We start from the raw sequence: 19,560 nt of genomic DNA, 5'->3' as shown, positions 1-19,560 counted from the left end.
AATTGGTCGGTCCAGCCGCAGTAGCTCCTCCAGAGTGGATAAGTCAGCAGCGTCGGCTGAGATATGCCCCCCTCATAATCCGGTACCTACTTACAGCAACACTGGTGAGTGATCTTCGTGAATGTTCACTCAGTGATGCAGTCTTCCCCTTATTTCTCTTGTTCTGCCAGGGAAAGAAGTGTACAGGGAAGTCGAGACACAAGGAATGCGCCCTTTGCAGATCGCCCTTGCCGGAAAAAAAAGATTGTCAGCCCTGTGTCCAGCAGACAGTGAGGCTTCACCGCAGGGGGGTGGAGGGGGACAGCCGCTAGGGTAGGGTATATAACCTCATGCTTTCTGCCCCCCACACGTGGCAGAAGAGATGCCTAACTTCGCCGCAATCCTGAAGGAGATTATTAGAGACGAAGTAAGGGAGTCCATGAAGTCCCTTATCCCACGGAGAGGGTTCCAAAAGGAAAGGGAATGGACATAAAGCAAGCTTTCCAGATTCAGACTCCCCTATTGACTATATAGGGAATGAGGACTCCTGGCTCATCTCCTTCATCTTCCTCTTCTTCGGAAGAGGACTCTGGCCACTTTTGTTTTCCCTTAGACCGTGTGGACAAGTTAGTGAAAGCGGTCAGGGGCACTATGGGGGTAGTAGAGTCCCGGCTGTAACATTCGGTTCAGGGCGTCATGTTTGCGGGGCTAGATCATAGGAAGTGCAGGTCTTTCCTCTTAAATGAAAAGATCCAGTCTCTGGTACACCGGGAGTGGAACAGGCTGGAGAAGAGGGGCTCCCTTCCTCCAGCGTTTAAATGAAGATACCCCTTTGAGGATCTTGTAGTAAATACTTGGAATAAAGCACCAAAGCTGGATGCGGAGGTGGTCAAAGCATCAAAAATATCCTCATTGCCATTTGAGAACCTGGGAACCCTAAAGGACCCTCTGGATAAGAAGACAGACACTTTCCTTAAGGGGGCATGGGAGATGTCGGCAGGATCCCTGAGACCAGCAGTGGCATCCACGTGTAAGGCCAGGTCAATGATGGTCTGGGTGGACCAGCTAGAGACTCAGTTGAAGGGGAGGCCTCTCGTGAGACCATTTTATGCACTTTACTGGTGATCCAGGGGGCCGCAGCATTTTTGTCTGATGCCTCAGCGGATTCAGTCAGGATGGCAGCTAGAGCAGCGGGCCTCTCTAACACAGCTCGGAGAGAGTTATGGCTGATGTGCTGGCCGGGGGATATTCAAGCCAGGTCCAGACTTTGTTCCTTACCCTGTGAAGGGGAGTACTACTTTGCGCCGGTTCTGGATGAGCTTCTAGAGAAGGCAGGGGACGATAAAAAGAAACTCCCCACCTTGTCGACCCCTTGCTATCGGCACCCCTTCCTATCGGCGTCCCTTTAAGTAGAAGGTTCAGTCATAGTAAGCCTTCCAGGGACCTAGCCAAGTGTAATGAGAGGAAGAAAAGAGGTACGGGGTTCATGTTTGGTGGCTCATCGCGAGAGCATAAGAAACTGCCCCAATAACTGGCGGCCCTGTAGGAGGTAAGCTGTTGGCCTGGTCACGGATTACCAATAGTGACTGGGAGCATAGCCTGATATCATCAGGGCTCAGATTGGAATTTTCCGCTATCCCGCAAGACGAATTTATGGTAACCCCTCCCTGGTCGTCCCCCTCAGAACACGCCGCCCTGAAGGCTGAGGTCCAGGAGCTATGCCATAAGGAGGTCCCGGTGGAGGGGTAGAGGATTCTACTACCCCCCTGTCCCTTCTGATTCAGAAACCGGATGGCTCCTTCAGGACTATCATTAATCTTAGAGCTCTAAAGGGGTTCTTGGTAGTTCGCCCTTTCGAGATGGAATCGATTGGTTCGGCAATAAAACTATTTTTTGAAAACTGTTTTATGGCGGTGTTGGATCTAAAAGATGCCTTCTACCACGTACCTTCATGCAGATCACCATGGGTTCCTCAGGGTGGCGGTAGTCATGGGGAACGCGGTTAGACATTTTCAATTTAGACCTCTCCCCTTCGGTCTTGCTGTGGCCCCTCGCGTGTTTACAAAAGTAGTTCCTGGTGTCATGGCCCACTTGTGCAAAACCAACGTCCTGGTTTTTCCCTACCTGGATGACTTTCTTATTGTAGGGAGATCCACAGAGCATTGCTTAGTTCAGGTAGAGAGGACAATGTCCACTCTGGAATGCGTGGGGTGGCAACTGAACATTTAAAAAGTCTCGGCTACGACCCTTAAAGGTCAGTTTCTGGGGCTCATTCTGGACTCAGAAAGAAAGGAGTGTCGTCTGCCACCTGATAAGTTGATTCACCTTCAGCACCAGGTGTTAAGAGCATCAAACCAACCCACTATGTGCCTTAGGCCGGCGGCTATGTCCCTGTTGTGTTCGCTAACCTCCTGCATCCCGGCGGTCCGGTGGGCACAGCTTCATACGAGAACCTTACAATGGGACGTGTTGGTTAATTATAGGGCCCTTAGGGGGTACTGCTGACCTTGTCCTTGGCTTTTATACATTTCCTGTGGTGATGGTTAGACTCGGGTTAACCTGTCCAGGGGGGTTCCCTGGGAAAATCACACAACCCGGGTGATCACCACGGTCCTAGCCCTAGTGGTTGGGGGGGACATATGGGGGAGGTCGTAGTCCAGGGCCTATTGGATCAACAGTTAGAGAGTTCATCTAACCTGAAAGAGCTAACGGCAGTAGAACTGGCAGTTAAGGGGCTCCTTATATACCTCCAGGGTTATCACGTAAGGATCCTCTCCGACAATCAGGTTGCGGTGGCCTACATCAACCACCATTGCGGAACTCGATCCAGACCCCTAATGGAGGTGACAGAGCGGCTTTTTAAAATAGCAGAGGAGCATTTTCTATCTTTAACCGCACTGCACATAAGAGGAAAGGACAACATCAGGGCAGATTTTTTTGAGCCACAACCTACTAAGGCAGGGAGAATGGAGGCTGAAAAATGCAGTCTTCGACCAGATTGTACGGATGTGGGGTCAGCCAGACGTAGACCTTTTTGCCACCAAGAAGAACAGAAAAGTGAAACTGTTCTGTTCTCTCGACCCCAGAGAGAAATCGCTGGTGGTAGATTCCTTCTTGATAAAGTGGGACTTCAACCTGGGGTGTGCCTTTCTCCCCTTAGCCCTTTTGCCTCTAGTGGTGAGGAAAATCAGGGAGGACAGGGCAAGGGTTGTAGTAATTGCCCCTTTTTGGCCGAGGAGGGCGGAGTTCTCATGGCTAAGGACCATGTCGGTCTCCGATCCATGGGTGCTACTGGAACATCTGGATCTCTGCGGAGGGTGAATTCCAGGCTCTTTCTAGACTTCCTCCATATAAACAGTTCCTGGATGACAGAGTGGTGCTTAGGCCAGATCCAGCTTACTTGCCCAAGGTAGCCTCCAGATTCCACAGGTCGCAGGAGATAGTTCTCCCTTCTTTCCTCCCCAAGCCTACTAACCAGAAAGAAAGGAAGCTCCATACTTTAGACGATAGGAGGTGCGTGCTAGAGTATTAATTGGTTACTAATCCTTGGAAGAAGGATAATGCCTTTTTTTGTCCTTCCAGGGCATCAGCAAGGGTCATAGGGTGTCAAAGAGTACTTTAGCTAGGTGGATTAGGGAGGCTATTTCTTTAGCATATACATAGAGTGGCAGGCCGGCACCGGAGGGGCTAAGGGCGCATTCCACTTGAGCCATGGCAACCTCATGGGTGGAGAGGTCGGAGGTCTCACTCGACCATATATGTAAGGCAGCTACATTGTCCTTCCACCTTTTATAATCATTATAGGTTGGATATGGGTGCCTCCTCAGATCTCGCCTTCGGTATAAGGGTGCTGCAGTCTGTGGTCCCTCCCTAAGAAAAATTATTACCTCTCTAATTCTCTCGTGCTGTCATGGGAGACTGTATAAAGTCTGTTACTTACCGGTAATGGTATTTTTCGGAGCCCATGACAGCACCCTTAGATTCCCTCCCTTCACGTGTGGGTGTGCACTTCTTACTCTTACAAGTTTTCACGTGTGTGAAATTGTTTGGTGTTAGAGTATTGTATATATTTCTGCCATTAACCGTGGAGGTCCTCTTGGGCTCTGTAATCCAACTGATGCATGGGAGAAGTGCTGCCCTTTTGTATCTGTAGGTTTCCTGTCCCTGAAGGGCAGATCTCCTCTCTCGTGGTGCTGTCATGGGCTCCGAAAAAAAACTTCTTTTTTTTTTCCCCTTCCAGGTCCTGCCATTAATCAACAACCGCAGACTTCAGGAGGTGAGGATCTATACATTGTTTCCGCCATCATAATATTAGTTCTCTGGGGATCCTGGGAATCTAGTCTTTCATTTTCATATTTGCCCTTTCTTCACACGAGAACCAAGATGCTGATGAGCTGCGCACCATTGTCAGGCGTGATCAGGACGGGATTTCTGCCTCTGCATATAAGCTATACATGATTCAATTGCAGCAAGCAGAGACCTTTAAAGGGTTTTTCTATTTCAGAAAACACTCGTGCACAGGTACAGCAAAACTTTTTTCCTTGCTCTACCTCCCCAGGTCCAGCAATGAGTCTCCACCTCTGCTCCAGGTGTTAACTGCCTGCCTTTGACAGCACTGCAGACAATCAGTGATGTGATCTGAGCGGCTCGTGCTGTCTGTTCAGGCAGAACCACTGAGGTCACTTACTGACTAGTAATGGCGACATGACGTTAGCGCTGCAAGCAATCGGTTATGTGATCTGAGCGGCTCGTGCTGTCTATTCAGGCAGGGTCACTGAACTCACTGACTGTAGTACTGTCGACATGACATCAGTGCTGCAGGCAATCAGTGTTGTGATCTGAGCAGCTCGTGCTGTCTATTCAGGCAGAGCCACTGAGGGCACTCACTGACTGTAGTACTGGCAACATGATGTCAGCGCTGCAGGCAAGTAAAGGGATTACAAATATTTATAAATTGAAAATGTCTATAAGAACATTTTATTATTCATTGTTTGGATCCTCTGTTATCCCAGACACTTGTGCAATAATCTTATCTACATTTTTGGAGACGTCCGAGTACGGACTGTGACACACAGACTGGCCATGGGTCTCCCTCCTGTGATGCCAGCTGTTTCTTGGTGGGTCCAGCAGTCGGGTTTGCAGGTGAGGGATAATAATGGGGAATCTATTTGTCCGTGGAGCACAGTCCATGTATTGACCTTGGATCTCCTGACCTGGGCTCGACAGCCTGTTATATATTGATGTGGCCGGTCTGTGGACTGCGTTCCATGGACAACTAAGTTCACCCTTTATTATCCCTCATCTACAAGCCCGACTGCCGGACCCGCCAATAATCAGCTGACATCACAGGAGGGCGATGCTATTTAGATGAAGCATTACATGATGTTCCTTGTAGCAGTGTAAAACATGATCATGGTTGAATGCTGGTCTCCTAAAGGAAGAGCCTCGTCCACCACCTCACTAGGGCATGTGGGTTGTTTCGATAGTAACAAAGAAGGCGGAAGAAGCGAGTTATGTTTTAGCCTTTGCCCTTTTCCTCCATGGGAAATTATTAGAAATTAGCTGCTTGCTTTTTTTTTTTTTTTTTTTTTTAAATATTTTCCTTCTTTTTTTGCAGCCATTAGCACTTTGTAATTTTCTTCTCCAGTAGAAGACTTGACCCACTTTTGTCGACTGCCGTGAACATGCAAGTTTTTTTTTTTTTTCCAGTCTGTCAGAACAGACTGACAGCTATTTGTCCTGACTCCCCTAGATCGATCAGGCATGCAGGCAGAGGAGAAGGGAATCGCCAGATATTTTGGACAAAGCCTGGAGCTACTCTGCGGCAGCAGTTGTCAGACAAGTTGCAATAGCAAAATCATCTTTGCAACTTGTCTGATACTTGCTGCTGTGCAACTATTTTCGAGCTGCAATTTTGCTGTAAAAAAAAAAAAAAAAAAAAAGCCAAGTCGCATGCAACATGCATCAATATCTATGGCAAGTGTCACTTGCCAGCAGCGACAGAAGATCAGACACACGGGAACAGTTGTGATTCTGTATCAGTTCGACTCCATACGAAACGTATTAATTTACATCACTGTAATCTCAATGCTGCCGTGTAGCCCTAGCCTGAAGGATAAGGCATATTTAATTCCAACATGTCCGATCTTTTTTGGGGGCATCTGCCATCGTTGGAGAGTCAGGACACCTTCATATTCATGAAATGTTCAGCAGGCTTTCTTACAAAGACGTCCTACTCATGCTTTTCTTTCCTCTATAATATATAAAGCCCACCATGTGTACACCACCACCTACAATCAAAAGCTTGGGACTGCCCTAATCCCATTCTTCATTGTCAGTAGGTGCAGCGAAGAATCCACAGAAGCAACAGAAGACAAATGCCAACCAGTCCAAGCCTTCCGGAGGTAAAGACCTATGGGGTGTACATGTGCGGATAGTCCAGGATTGTGTTAGGAAAAAAACAGTGACTTGCGCTAATTTAACTGAGGAACTGTAAGGCCATGTGCAGGAGACCGGGGTTTGATTATGGCCAAGCTTCGGTAATCCCACACGGCCAATTTGCTAGTGTGAGTGCTGCTCTAACTCCAATTTAGAAGATTTTTAGATTCGATCAGCGTCCTGCAAAAACCAAGAAATACACAGCCATGTGATTTCCAACAGTCTCCAAAGAATTCTGGAGTGTCCGTATACGAGGGGGCATCCAAAAATTCCCAAGAATTATTTTATTTAATTTTATTTTTATTCAAAATAACTTCTTGAAAACATTAATCCCCTTCAAATTACTGTCCATTAGATGCCATGCACTTGTCCCAACGAGTCGAAACATGTTTTATATTTATCTAATGCTGTTAAACGACTCACTTGATGTAAAAAAACAAAAAACGTAATCGACTTGAAATTTGATTTCACTTGTCATTACTTTTTTTTTTTGTCTGGTGATGAAGTTGTCTTCCACTGGCTGGACTGCTGTTTTGTTTCAGGATCGTAGGCTTTACGCCAAGATTAATCTCCTTTGATGACTTTTGACCCAAAAAATCAGGGTCAGTTTGTGTCTGTCCTTTCAATTCCTGACACGCTCTCGGACGGTTCTCCCTCTGGTCATCGGAAAGCAGTCGCGGAACAAACGTTGCCGTGACTCTTCTCAGTTTCCAATCTTTAGGATTCTTTGGCAAAAACTCCAGGAAATTTTCATCGATTTGCTTTGCGACGATCAAAAATGTATGGGCGTTGAGCACTTTTTGAACATTTTTGATGTTAAGGGGTTCAACTTTGTGACGTTTGGCCACTTCTGTACCGGGCAAACCACTCGTAAATTCTTGCCCGGCTTAGAACTTCCTTCTCATAAGGTTCCCGAAGCATTGAAACCGTTTCTGATACATCAGGAAACAAAATTTGGTGTTGGCGAGTTGCTTCTTAAAGTTTGCCATCATAAAATTGTTGGGAGGGGCTTAAGAAAACAATCGCTGTCCGCTGCGATGGTTTCTCACGAATGCTATTTGGCCAACGGAGCAGAGGAGAGTGTCTACTAAACGTACCTAGCGGGAGAGGGCAGCATGGCCAACCCATTTGCCTACAGAAAATAATTCTCCTTTTTTTGGGGGTACCCCCTCGTATTTATGCCCTTGGTGAATATAGGCTTTCTGTACATAAATGTTTCTTACATAATGGTAAACTTCATAATAAGTAAAGACTGTATCCACCCAGCTTAGTGGGACTCGGGCCGAGTATAGAAGACAATAGTAGTTTGGCAGTGGATCCTCTGCTTCCGAAATGACGACTGCTCAGAGGATCTTTACGATACAAGAGTTTGGAGATATATTGAAATGAATTATTTCGATAGTAATGGTCTGGTTTCTTCAGAGGATGCTCCTGATTGATTAGTGCCGGCAGCTGCTCCACGTTTTCGTGTGCATTTTCATGTCCTCTCTTTTTTTCTTTTTTTTTTTTTTTTCTTTGCTGTCAGATGCTGCTAAAAATTCTAATCAGAAGACAGAGAAAGCTTTTCGTAAAAGAGAGAAAAAATTAAGACGTGAGAGTTTCCATACTATATTAATACATAATGCTACAAGAACAGAACCGTAGATATTGAAAACGCATTGATTGGAAAAGGGGCAGCTGCTCATTGCATCCTAAAGCCGCTCATGGGATGGCGGTTTTCAATGCACTTTCAGTATGATAGCGGGAGTTTCTTGGGTTGATAAGCGCAACTTATCAGCTTTATTCGGCTGAACTAGTTTTCACATCTCAGGTTTTTTTCTGGTTATGTTTTCCTATTTCCAGGTGCCGCTAAACGACAAAAGAGACTATGGCAAGCTGCAGTAGGTGAGGATCCATACCTTGCTTTGGCCTCCATGATGTTAGGTCTCTTGGTCTGCTAGGAATCTAGTTTCTCATTGCCAAGCCTACAGGTGCTTCTCACAAAATTAGAATATCATAAAGTTAATTTATTTCAGTTCTTCAATACAAAACAGTGAAACTTCTATGTTATATAGTCATTACAAACCACGTGATCTATTTCAAGTGTTTATTTCTGTTAATGTTGATGATTATGGCTTACAGCCAATGAAAACCCAAAAGTCATTATCTCAGTAAATTAGAATACTTTATAACACCAGCTTGAAAAATGATTGTAAAATCCGTAATGTTGGCCTACTGAGATGTATGTTTAGTAAATGCACTCAGTACTTGGTCGGGGCTCCTTTTGCCTCAATTACTGCATCAATGTGGCGTGGCATGGAGGTGATCAGCCTGTGGCACTGCTGAGGTGTTGTGGAAGCCCAGGTTGCTTTGATAGCATCCTTCAGCTCTTCTGCATTGTTGGGTCTGGTGTCTCATCTTCCTCTTGACAATATCCCATAGATTCTCTATGGGGGTAAGATCAGGCACAATCAAGCACAGTGATATTGTTGTATTTAAACCAGGTATTGGTACTTTTGGCAGTGTGGACAGGTGCCAAGTCCTGCTGGAGAATGACATTTCCATCTCCAAAAAGCTTGTCGGCAGAGGGAAGCATGAAGTGCTCTAAAATTTCCTGGTAGGCGGCTGTGCTGATTTTGGTCTTGATAAAACACAGTGGATCTACACCAGCAGATGACATGGCTCCCCAAACCATCACTGATTGTGGAAACTTCACACTAGACCTCCAGCAGCTTGGATTGTGGCCTCTCCACTCTTCCTCCAGATTCTGGGACCGTGGTTTCCAAATGAAATGCAAATTTACTTTCATCTGAAAACAACACCTTGGACCACTGAGCAACAGTCCAGTTCTTTTTCTCTTTGGCCTAGGTAAGGCGCTTTTGGCATTGTATATTGGTCATGAGTGGCCTGACACAAGGAATGCGACACTTGTAGCCCATGTCCTGGATATGTCTATGTGTGGTGGCTCTTGAAGCAATGACTCCAGCAGCAGTCCACTCTTTGGGAATCTCCCCCAAAATTTTGAATGGCCTTTTCTTATCAATCTTTCAAGGCTGCCGTTATCCCGATTGCTTGTGCACCTTTTTCTACCACACTTTTTGCTTCCACTCAACTTCCCATTAATATGCTTGGATACAGCACTCTCTGAACAGCCAGCTTCTTTAGCAGTGACCTTTTGTGGCTTACCCTCCTTGTGGAGTGTGTCAATGACTGCCTTCTGGACATCTGTAAAGTCAGCAGTCTTCCCCATGATTGTGGAGCCTAATGAAACAGACTAAGGGACCTTTTAAAGCGCAACTGAAATAAATTAACTTTTTGATGATCTTCTAATTTTGTGAGAAGCACCTGTGTATTATGAACCTTTTTTATCACGCGTGGGAACCAAAATGCCATCCGTTGTTATACAGAACTGTGCACTGGTATCAGTTAGACAGGATGAGGATAGGTTTTCTACAGTTCAAGCAGTAGATGATTCACTGACAGTAAGCAGAGACCTTGAAAGTGTTGATGAATTGACACACAAGGTGTAGAAACTTTTTATTATACATTGATTGGATCTTTTGTTAAACTGGAAACCTGATCAATAGTCTATATACCGTATCTTACATCATCTGCAGGTCAGACTGCTGGAACCGTCAAGAATCAACAGGGAGATGTTCCAGAAATGTAGTGTAATAAATGATCGCGTTTAGTTGCTGGCCTTTACAGAAGATCTTTATATCTCCAAATTCTTGTATCGTACAGTAATGGTCAGATCTCTTCTTTTTTACAATTGGTTTGGGGCCCTGTTGTGGTTATATTTTATGCTTCAAAAGCCTCTTCTTTTAGGTGAAATTTTGGCGGTTTTGGCCATGTCAACAAAAATTGCTTTATGCGGATAATAGATCATAGCTTAAAGTAAGTGTATAGGGTCACATTGTGACCTAGAGGGTACTGCAAAAGGTTGGAATCAGATGGACTTTGTGCAATATAATCCCATTCCACCTGCATTACCCTGATAAATACAGCACTATGCATAAGTTTTAGGCAGGTGTAGGGAAAAATGCTGCACAGTAAGGGCTCTTTCAGACGTCCGAGGCCTTATCGCAAAGCCCCGGCTTGTCGCACATCTCCTGACCTGACCGTGATTGGAATATATGAAGCTGTCAGTTAGATGTGCGGTCAGCCCAAGCATTGCGATCCGAAATCTGGCTGATTCATCACGGATGTCTGAAACAGCCTTAAGAATGCATATCATCACTTGCAGAAAGGACTTCTTGTTTTTCTTTACACCGAAGATAGTTCTTAAAGGGTTTGTCCACTACTAGGGCAATTCTTTCTCATTCCCCATCTTTGGTTTGCCCCCAGTAAAATAAGCTTTATACTTCCCTCCCATGCCGGTACTGTTCCGGCGGTGTTGGCACACGCATTCCCGAGGCTCATGTGAAGCCTTGAAAACTTGCAAAATACCTGTGCAAACATTTAGCGGCTTTTGGAGTTTTCACACTGGCCGCTAATTTCCTCTTGATTTATGTATTTGAATTCCCTTTGAATCCCTTCCAGACGTGGTTGCTAAGGGGGTAAAACAACATTGGTTATACGTCGTGTCAATTTTTTTAGAAAAATATGGTTTAAGCTATTCAATCCAATTTTTTGCCCCATAAAATGTTTGGCAGCTGCTTATCTCCTCTATTAAAAATAACTTTTTTAATTTGGGAAAACCATTATTCTAGATCTCCGAATGATAGTGGCGGTAGGGGGTAACAACCTCTCTCCAATGAATGTTTGTTTTGTGTATACAGTTATATTTGTATATGATTTTATGCAGCAAAAAATCCTCAGCAGCCGAAAACTCCAGTGGTCACTCAGCCGAAAACTCCACAGAAGCCGAAAACCCCACAGCAGCCGAAAACTCCCGTGGTCTCTCAGCCGAAAACTCCACAAAAGCCGAAAACTCCTGTGGTCTCTCAGCCGAAAACTCCACAGCAGCCGAAAACTTCCGTGGTCACTCAGCCGAAAACTCCAGTGGTCACTCAGCTGAAAATTCCACAGCAGCCGATAACTCCAGTGGTCAGTCCGACGGCAAACACAGGAGCCAAACAAGTGAGTATGAGGCCATTGCTGGGATGGAGCCTTAAAGGGTAGGTACGGGAGGTATATAGATGACTTCTAAGACCTACCTACCTATGAACAAGGGGACCTGTTGAAAGTTTGGTTTTGTCACATTGTATTCAGTGTAGATAAACCTGGTCTAAATTATTTGTCTGCAGTGATGCATTGTTTCTAACTACCATGACTGAAGAGAGAGATTTGTGCCTGTTTTCGGCTCCCAGATAATTGAGGGACCTGAAATGTGGCACTTACAAAACAGAAAAGTAATAATTCTGTAATACAAACCTCTTTAAAGAGAGAACCTGTTAAGAAGTCAACTATGTTCTAAGTTTGATTTCTTTAAAAAAAAAATCGGGGTGTGCCTTTTTTTTTTTTTTTTCTGCGTAACTGCCATGTGAGCCACACCTCCATGAAGAGACCATAAAAATTAGCATATTGGGTATTCTAAATAAAACAGGCCATATCTCTGGAACCACATGGCAAATTGCAATTTAAAAAAAACGCTGATACTCAGGGAATCAACAGGAATATAAATTAAAGAGTAAAAATTGTCCACTTTTGACCTGATTTTTAAAGAGGTTTCCAGAAATCAATATATACCGTATATACTGGAGTCTAAGCCGACCCGAGTATAAGCCGAGGCACCTAATTTTGACACGGATAACTGGGTAAGCTTATTGACTCGAGTATAGCTCTCCACCCCACCCCACCCCCACCCCCCGTCGTTGTCCTGGTATACGTGGCTCCCTCCGTAGCTGTCCTGGTATGCGTGGATTCCGCCGTAGCTGTCCTGCTATGCGTGGGTTCCGCCGTAGTTGTCCTGATATGTGTGGCTTCCCCTGTAGCTGTCCTGGTATGCGTGGCTTCCCCTGTAGCTGTCCTGGTATGCGTGGCTTTACCCGTAGTTGTCCTGGTATGCGTGGCTCTCCCCGTAGTTGTCCTGGTATGCGTGGTTCTCCCCGTAGCTGTCCTGGTATGCGTGGCTCCCCCCGTAGCTGTCCTGGTATGCGTGGCTCCTCCCGTAGCTGTCCTGGTATGCGTGGCTTCCCCTGTAGCTGTCCTGGTATGTGTGGCTTCCCCTGTAGCTTTCCTGGTATGCGTGGCTCCCCTGTAACTTTCCTGGTATGCGTGGCTCCCCTGTAGCTTTCCTGGTATGCGTGGCTCCCCTGTAGCTGTCCTGGTATGCGTGGCTCCCCCCGTAGCTGTCCTGGTATGCGTGGCTCCCCCCGTAGCTGTCCTGGTATGCGTGGCTCCCCCCGTAGCTGTCCTGGTATGCGTGGCTCCCCCCGTAGCTGTCCTGGTATGCGTGGCTCCCCCCGTAGCTGTCCTGGTATGCGTGGCTCCCCCCGTAGCTGTCCTGGTATGTGTGGCTTCCCCTGTAGCTTTCCTGGTATGCGTGGCTCCCCTGTAGCTTTCCTGGTATGTGTGGCTTCCCCTGTAGCTTTCCTGGTATGCGTGGCTCCCCTGTAACTTTCCTGGTATGCGTGGCTCCCCTGTAGCTTTCCTGGTATGCGTGGCTCCCCTGTAGCTGTCCTGGTATGCGTGGCTCCCCCCGTAGCTGTCCTGGTATGCGTGGCTCCCCCCGTAGCTGTCCTGGTATGCGTGGCTCCCCCCGTAGCTGTCCTGGTATGCGTGGCTCCCCCCGTAGCTGTCCTGGTATGCGTGGCTCCCCCCGTAGCTGTCCTGGTATGCGTGGCTCCCCCCGTAGCTGTCCTGGTATGTGTGGCTCCTCCCGTAGCTGTCCTGGTATGCGTGGCTTCCCCTGTAGCTTTCCTGGTATGCGTGGCTCCCCTGTAGCTGTCCTGGTATGCGTGGCTCCCCCCGTAGCTGTCCTGGTATGCGTGGCTCCCCCCGTAGCTGTCCTGGTATGCGTGGCTCCCCTGTAGCTTTCCTGGTATGCGTGGCTCCCCTGTAGCTGTCCTGGTATGCGTGGCTCCCCCTGTAGCTGTCCTGGTATGCGTGGCTCCCCCCGTAGCTGTCCTGGTATGCGTGGCTCCCCCCGTAGCTGTCCTGGTATGCGTGGCTCCCCCCGTAGCTGTCCTGGTATGCGTGGCTCCCCCCGTAGCTGTCCTGGTATGCGTGGCTCCCCCCGTAGCTGTCCTGGTATGCGTGGCTCCCCCCGTAGCTGTCCTGGTATGCGTGGCTCCCCCCGTAGCTGTCCTGGTATGCGTGGCTCCCCCCGTAGCTGTCCTGGTATGCGTGGCTCCTCCCGTAGCTGTCCTGGTATGCGTGGCTTCCCCTGTAGCTGTCCTGGTATGCGTGGCTTCCCCTGTAGCTGTCCTGGTATGCGTGGCTCCCCTGTAGCTTTCCTGGTATGCGTGGCTCCCCTGTAGCTTTCCTGGTATGCGTGGCTCCCCTGTAGCTTTCCTGGTATGCGTGGCTCCCCTGTAGCTGTCCTGGTATGCGTGGCTCCCCCTGTAGCTGTCCTGGTATGCGTGGCTCCCCCCGTAGCTGTCCTGGTATGCGTGGCTCCCCCCGTAGCTGTCCTGGTATGCGTGGCTCCCCCCGTAGCTGTCCTGGTATGCGTGGCTCCCCCCGTAGCTGTCCTGGTATGCGTGGCTCCCCCCGTAGCTGTCCTGGTATGCGTGGCTCCCCCCGTAGCTGTCCTGGTATGCGTGGCTCCCCCCGTAGCTGTCCTGGTATGCGTGGCTCCCCCCGTAGCTGTCCTGGTATGCGTGGCTCCCCCCGTAGCTGTCCTGGTATGCGTGGCTCCCCCTGTAGCTGTGGTCGCTCAAGCACAGGAAGAGCTGCTGGGACCAACGAGATGCTGCGAGGGCACGCTGAAAGGTGAGTAGGATGTCTTCTGGAAGGCGGCGACTGCGGGTGTCACTTTGCGCGCTATAAGAGAAATGAATATTCATTTCTCTTTAGCAGCGGGCACAGGCGTTAGCCATATCCGCCGGCTCTGGCCTCCTGTGACCCGCTGCTTCCCCCGCCGGCTCTGGCCTCCTGTGACCCGCTGCTTCGCCGCTCCCCCTCCCCCGCTGGCTCCTTCCTCTATGACCTGCTGCTTCTCCACCCCCCTCCCCCACCAACCTTGTGGGACAAATGACTTGTGTATAAGCCGAGGGGGGGTGTTTTCAGCACAAAAAAAGTGCTGAAAAACTCAGCTTATACACAAGAATATACGGTACTTGCTTTCTGTAACCGTGCTCAATGCTGGTGCTCCTGTTGGGTGTGGTGACATTGTTGTATCACATGAGCGCTTCAACCTTTACTATTTTGATAAAGATGAAATGTTGATGAGCTGCTGCTGTTTATAAAAATGTTTTAATAAGTATATATTGTTATAATCCTAGAGATTAATACTGTAGAACCATAGTTACTGAAAGTCATATAGCGTGGCTGTAAAACGTCTAAAATAACAGGGACAGAAATCAGAACCTGTGGAACCCGGTATTCTTAATTCTATCTATAATGTCCGACAAAGAAACGGCCTCAAACTGCCCTTGATATATGAATATGAAGTATGTTAGCCGAACCTTGTATTGCTTATATAAGCTCGATCAAAATGTATTAGTGTAATAGAACCTGCGGAGTATGCACTAGTCTCCTTATTGACAAGAAATAAAAGAAACTTGTACTTTGGATTCAGATGTCTTCGACTTTCACATGCTAAAAGCTGAATCTCTCCTGACAGCGGCTGCTTTTTGTTCTTACGTGACCACTGCAGCCAGTCAGTGGCTGCAGCTCATCAGTATTCCGTCGGAGCAGTCTGCGTTGACAAAATAGTAAAGGCTGTATCGGTCACGTGAGACAACAATATTACGTTACCCGCCAGAATTGCAGGAAGTGAGAATCGATCGTTTGTTTTTCATTTTGTAAGAGGCCCCCTGGAGTGATTAATCAGCGGACGTCAAGTAGTGGACGACCCCCTTTAACCTGTTGACATGAAAATAATGTTTTTTCACTCAAAATATAAATTACAATATAAACATAAAATCGTATTATGACCCCATATTTTTCCACAAGATGAAAATACCACCCAGCACTTTACAGTCGTTGTGCTACCCATGCGTAAAATTCAGGTTTGTGTCTGTCTGATCTTTGTCACACATCTTCACATCCGTTATTATTATTTATATAGCACCATTAACTCCATGGTGCTGTACATGAGAAGGGGTTGCGTACAGAGTTATAGATATCGTTTACAGTAAACAAATTTACGATGACAGACTGGTACAGAGGGCAGAGGACCCTGTGCTTGCAGACTTATTCTATGGGATAGTGGGGAAGAGACAAAGTCGGGGGTGCGGCAGCTCTGGTGGTGGTGAGGCGGCAGCTCTGGTGGTGGTGAGGCGGCAGCTCTGGTGGTGGTGAGGCGGCAGCTCTGGTGGTGGTGAGGCGGCAGCTCTGGTGGTGATTTACTCAGGACAATAATGCGCTGCCGATTTTATTTTTTAAGGTACCTTTAAAATTCATTGCACCTGATGAACCAACGTTTTGCTTGTTTGACTGCCTGCTTAGAAAGGCTTTTCTGGGAATAGTGATTTCAGTGATTATCTAAATTGGCTTTTAGACAAGACCCTCTAAAGACCATCGTGAGACATGTTTGTCACATTATAAGGGATTGTCTGATCTAAACCGGTACACAGCTTTCGTTAATCAGCTCCATTGTTCTCCAGCTCTAAATTAGAATACTTCATTTATTTTTCAGGAGAAGCGAACCGCTACCCAAAATGGAGGGACTACTGAGGAGAGCAAAGGTAGCTGACATTCCTACTGTATCTTACGTTAATATTGTATGGCATTTCTCTCTTCCACAATAGGGTGACCTTTTCACAATGTGTGACATAATGGTTCCTCACACCTGAGCGGCTAATGCTGGCTGTGTTACACTGCCGGCATCTTCCTGTAACAACAACCGGCGCTACTCAGTCACTGACCGTGGCGTCGTTGTCGCTGGTGACAAGTGCCTGCATCAGCTCCCATCGGCTTCTCTCAAGTGATGCGTTGTCATCACAGACAGGGACAAATGAAGAACCCCCATGGCTGCCAACTTAGTCCTTCTGTAAAGCGTAGCGAGGACTTCATAGGAGAATATTATTTTCTCTTTATATTGCAGCACAGTGGTATTGTAATATCCAGAGCAATCAATAAAACAATCACAGGTTCAAGTCCCCACTGGGGACTAGAAAAAAAGTGGCGAGTTCTTAAAAAAAAATAATTTGAATCACCCCCCTCTTTTTTTTTTTTTTTTTTTTTTTTTTTTCTTTTAAATAAGTACATTAAAAAAATTAACATATTTCGTATCACCACATCTGTTAGTCGGATCGATCAAAATATAAAATTAATGAACCGTAAGGTAAATGTTTTATAAAGGAAAAAAAAAATCGTAACACCAGAATTGCTTTTTTTTTGCCACCATTGCTCCCATAAAAAAATGGATTAAAAACTTAGATGTACCCTAAAATAGTATCATTAAAATCTACACCTGACCACGCAAAAAAAACAAGCCCTCATACAGCTCGACGGAAAAGCGAAAAATCCCTTATTGCCGTATTTGCTCGGACCTTGACAATCATGTCGCCAGGTCATTTTTGCCACACAATGAATGGCGTAAAAGCAGAAACCAAATTCTGGAATTGCGTTTTGGGTTTTTTCCCCCATTCTTCAGCATGTTGCATAAGATGAATGTTGTAATTCTAAACTATAACTTGTCCTGCAAAAAGAAAAGAAAAACAGACTGAAAATAGTTTGTGAATTATTTTTTTGCGCGTTTTTTTTTCCCCCCTTCCTTCTAAGGAGTGAAAAAAGTGCAAAAATCATAAAAACAAAAATTGTGCAGTTATGAAAGGGTTAATCAATTAACATTAGACTGGTATCCATTCCTAGATGCTGATGTGCCAACTCAACCGCACAAGAAGTTGAAGACAGAAGAGACGATGCTTCCAGCAGAGCTGTAAGAACCATAGATGGTGGCCATGCGTAACTCACTCGCCCAGCTTTTTAGAAACATGGGTGATGTTGGCTTACAAGGGTTTACACACCCAGCCCTTAACATGATCCTCCTATTACAATATAATGAGTAAGATGACAATAGTAGCAATCCATATACTGTATTTTTCAGATTATAAGATGCACTAAACCCCCCAATTTGGAGGGGAAACGGGTGTCTATCTTATAATGCGTATACACTGTACCGGTACCGTTACTGCAGGCTGGGATGATGCGGTGTCTGGCGGTGTTACTGCTGGGGGCTCCGGTCCGGTGCCACTGCGGAGGGCTCTGCCGATATTTTCTGAAAGGCCAGAGCCCCCGCAGTGCCATTGTTTCCTGTGCGGTGGACTTCGGGAAAATGGCCGCCCAGGGGCGGTGCATGTGTAGATGGAGATCTCGGCACCAAGATCTCAGTGTCATATAATCCTGAGCGTCTTATAATCCGAAAAATACAGTAAGTAATACATAGGTAACATACCCAAGTATGAGCTGCTTATGGGGCATAGACGTGTTCAAATGACCCCTCCTACCCCCTTAGTGAGGGCAGCAGCACAGAGAACAAAGTCTGTTCGAGAGGGGAAAAATTCTGGACCACTACTAATAATGGGACTTATGACAAATCCTATCTTCTAATGAAGTCCTCTAAGTAGCAGTCATGCCGTTTTATCCATGCATACTACAGGTCCTTCTCAAAAAATTAGCATATAGTGTTAAATTTCATTATTTACCATAATGTAATGATTACAATTAAACTTTCATATATTATAGATTCATTATCCACCAACTGAAATTTGTCAGGTCTTTTATTGTTTTAATACTGATGATTTTGGCCTACAACTCCTGATAACCCAAAAAACCTGTCTCAATAAATTAGCATATTTCACCCGTCCAATCAAATAAAAGTGTTTTTTAATAACAAACAAAAAAACCATCAAATAATAATGTTCAGTTATGCACTCAATACTTGGTCGGGAATCCTTTGGCAGAAATGACTGCTTCAATGCGGCGTGGCATGGAGGCAATCAGCCTGTGACACTGCTGAGATGTTATGGAGGCCCAGGATGCTTCAATAGCGGCCTTAAGCTCATCCAGAGTGTTGGGTCTTGCGTCTCTCAACTTTCTCTTCACAATATCCCACAGATTCTCTATGGGGTTCAGGTCAGGAGAGTTGGCAGGCCAATTGAGCACAGTAATACCATGGTCAGTAAACCATTTACCAGTGGTTTTGGCACTGTGAGCAGGTGCCAGGTCGTGCTGAAAAATGCAATCTTCATCTCCATAAAGCATTTCAGCCGATGGAAGCATGAAGTGCTCCAAAATCTCCTGATAGCTAGCTGCATTGACCCTGCCCTTGATGAAACACAGTGGACCAACACCAGCAGCTGACATGGCACCCCACACCATCACTGACTGTGGGTACTTGACACTGGACTTCAGGCATTTTGGCATTTCCTTCTCCCCAGTCTTCCTCCAGACTCTGGCACCTTGATTTCCGAATGACATGCAAAATTTGCTTTCATCAGAAAAAAGTACTTGGGACCACTTAGCAACAGTCCAGTGCTGCTTCTCTGTAGCCCAGGTCAGGCGCTTCTGCCGCTGTTTATGGTTCAAAAGTGGCTTTACCTGGGGAATGCGGCACCTGTAGCCCATTTCCTGCACACGCCTGTGCACGGTGGCTCTGGATGTTTCCACACCAGACTCAGTCCACTGCTTCCTCAGGTTCCCCAAGGTCTGGAATCGGTCCTTCTCCACAATCTTCCTCAGGGTCCAGTCACCTCTTCTCGTTGTACAGCGTTTTCTGCCACATTGTTTCCTTCCAACAGACTTACCATTGAGGTGCCTTGATACAGCACTCTGGGAACAGCCTATTTGTTGAGAAATTTCTTTCTGGGTCTTACCCTCTTGCTTGAGGGTGTCAATGATGGCCTTCTTGACATCTGTCAGGTCGCTAGTCTTACCCATGATGGGGGTTTTGAGTAATGAACCAGGCAGGGAGTTTTTAAAAGCCTCAGGTATCTTTTGCATGTGTTTAGAGTTAATTAGTTGATTCAGAAGATTAGGGTAATAGGTCGTTGAGGCCATGTGCACACGTTAAGTATTTTTCGCGTTTTTTTCACGTTTTTTCGCGAAAAA

General features: G+C 46.5%; 1 protein-coding gene across 6 annotated transcripts in view; it reads left to right on the top strand.

Moving 5' to 3' along the window:
* LOC143774579 (uncharacterized) overlaps positions 1–19,560 on the top strand; it is a 56,490-nt gene that overhangs the window by 16,677 nt on the left and 20,253 nt on the right. Inside the window, exons 5-11 of one of the 6 annotated variants that reach the window (XM_077262311.1) lie at positions 4,220–4,255; positions 6,321–6,383; positions 7,943–8,008; positions 8,260–8,301; positions 11,204–11,478; positions 16,145–16,193; positions 17,323–17,389. In XM_077262311.1, the coding sequence (XP_077118426.1) occupies positions 4,220–4,255; positions 6,321–6,383; positions 7,943–8,008; positions 8,260–8,301; positions 11,204–11,478; positions 16,145–16,193; positions 17,323–17,389 (598 nt within the window). Of the gene's footprint in view, positions 1–4,219; positions 4,256–6,317; positions 6,384–7,942; positions 8,009–8,259; positions 8,302–11,203; positions 11,479–16,144; positions 16,194–17,322; positions 17,390–19,560 lie in introns of all 6 variants that reach the window. The other 5 variants (XM_077262310.1, XM_077262314.1, XM_077262312.1 and 2 more) reach the window with 5 other exon arrangements.

The sequence above is a fragment of the Ranitomeya variabilis genome, chromosome 5 (genome assembly GCF_051348905.1).
Source record: "Ranitomeya variabilis isolate aRanVar5 chromosome 5, aRanVar5.hap1, whole genome shotgun sequence".
NCBI classification, from domain to species: Eukaryota; Metazoa; Chordata; class Amphibia; order Anura; family Dendrobatidae; genus Ranitomeya; species Ranitomeya variabilis.
Note: the sequence above shows the minus strand (reverse complement) of the source record. Positions and strands in the feature narration are given on the sequence as shown.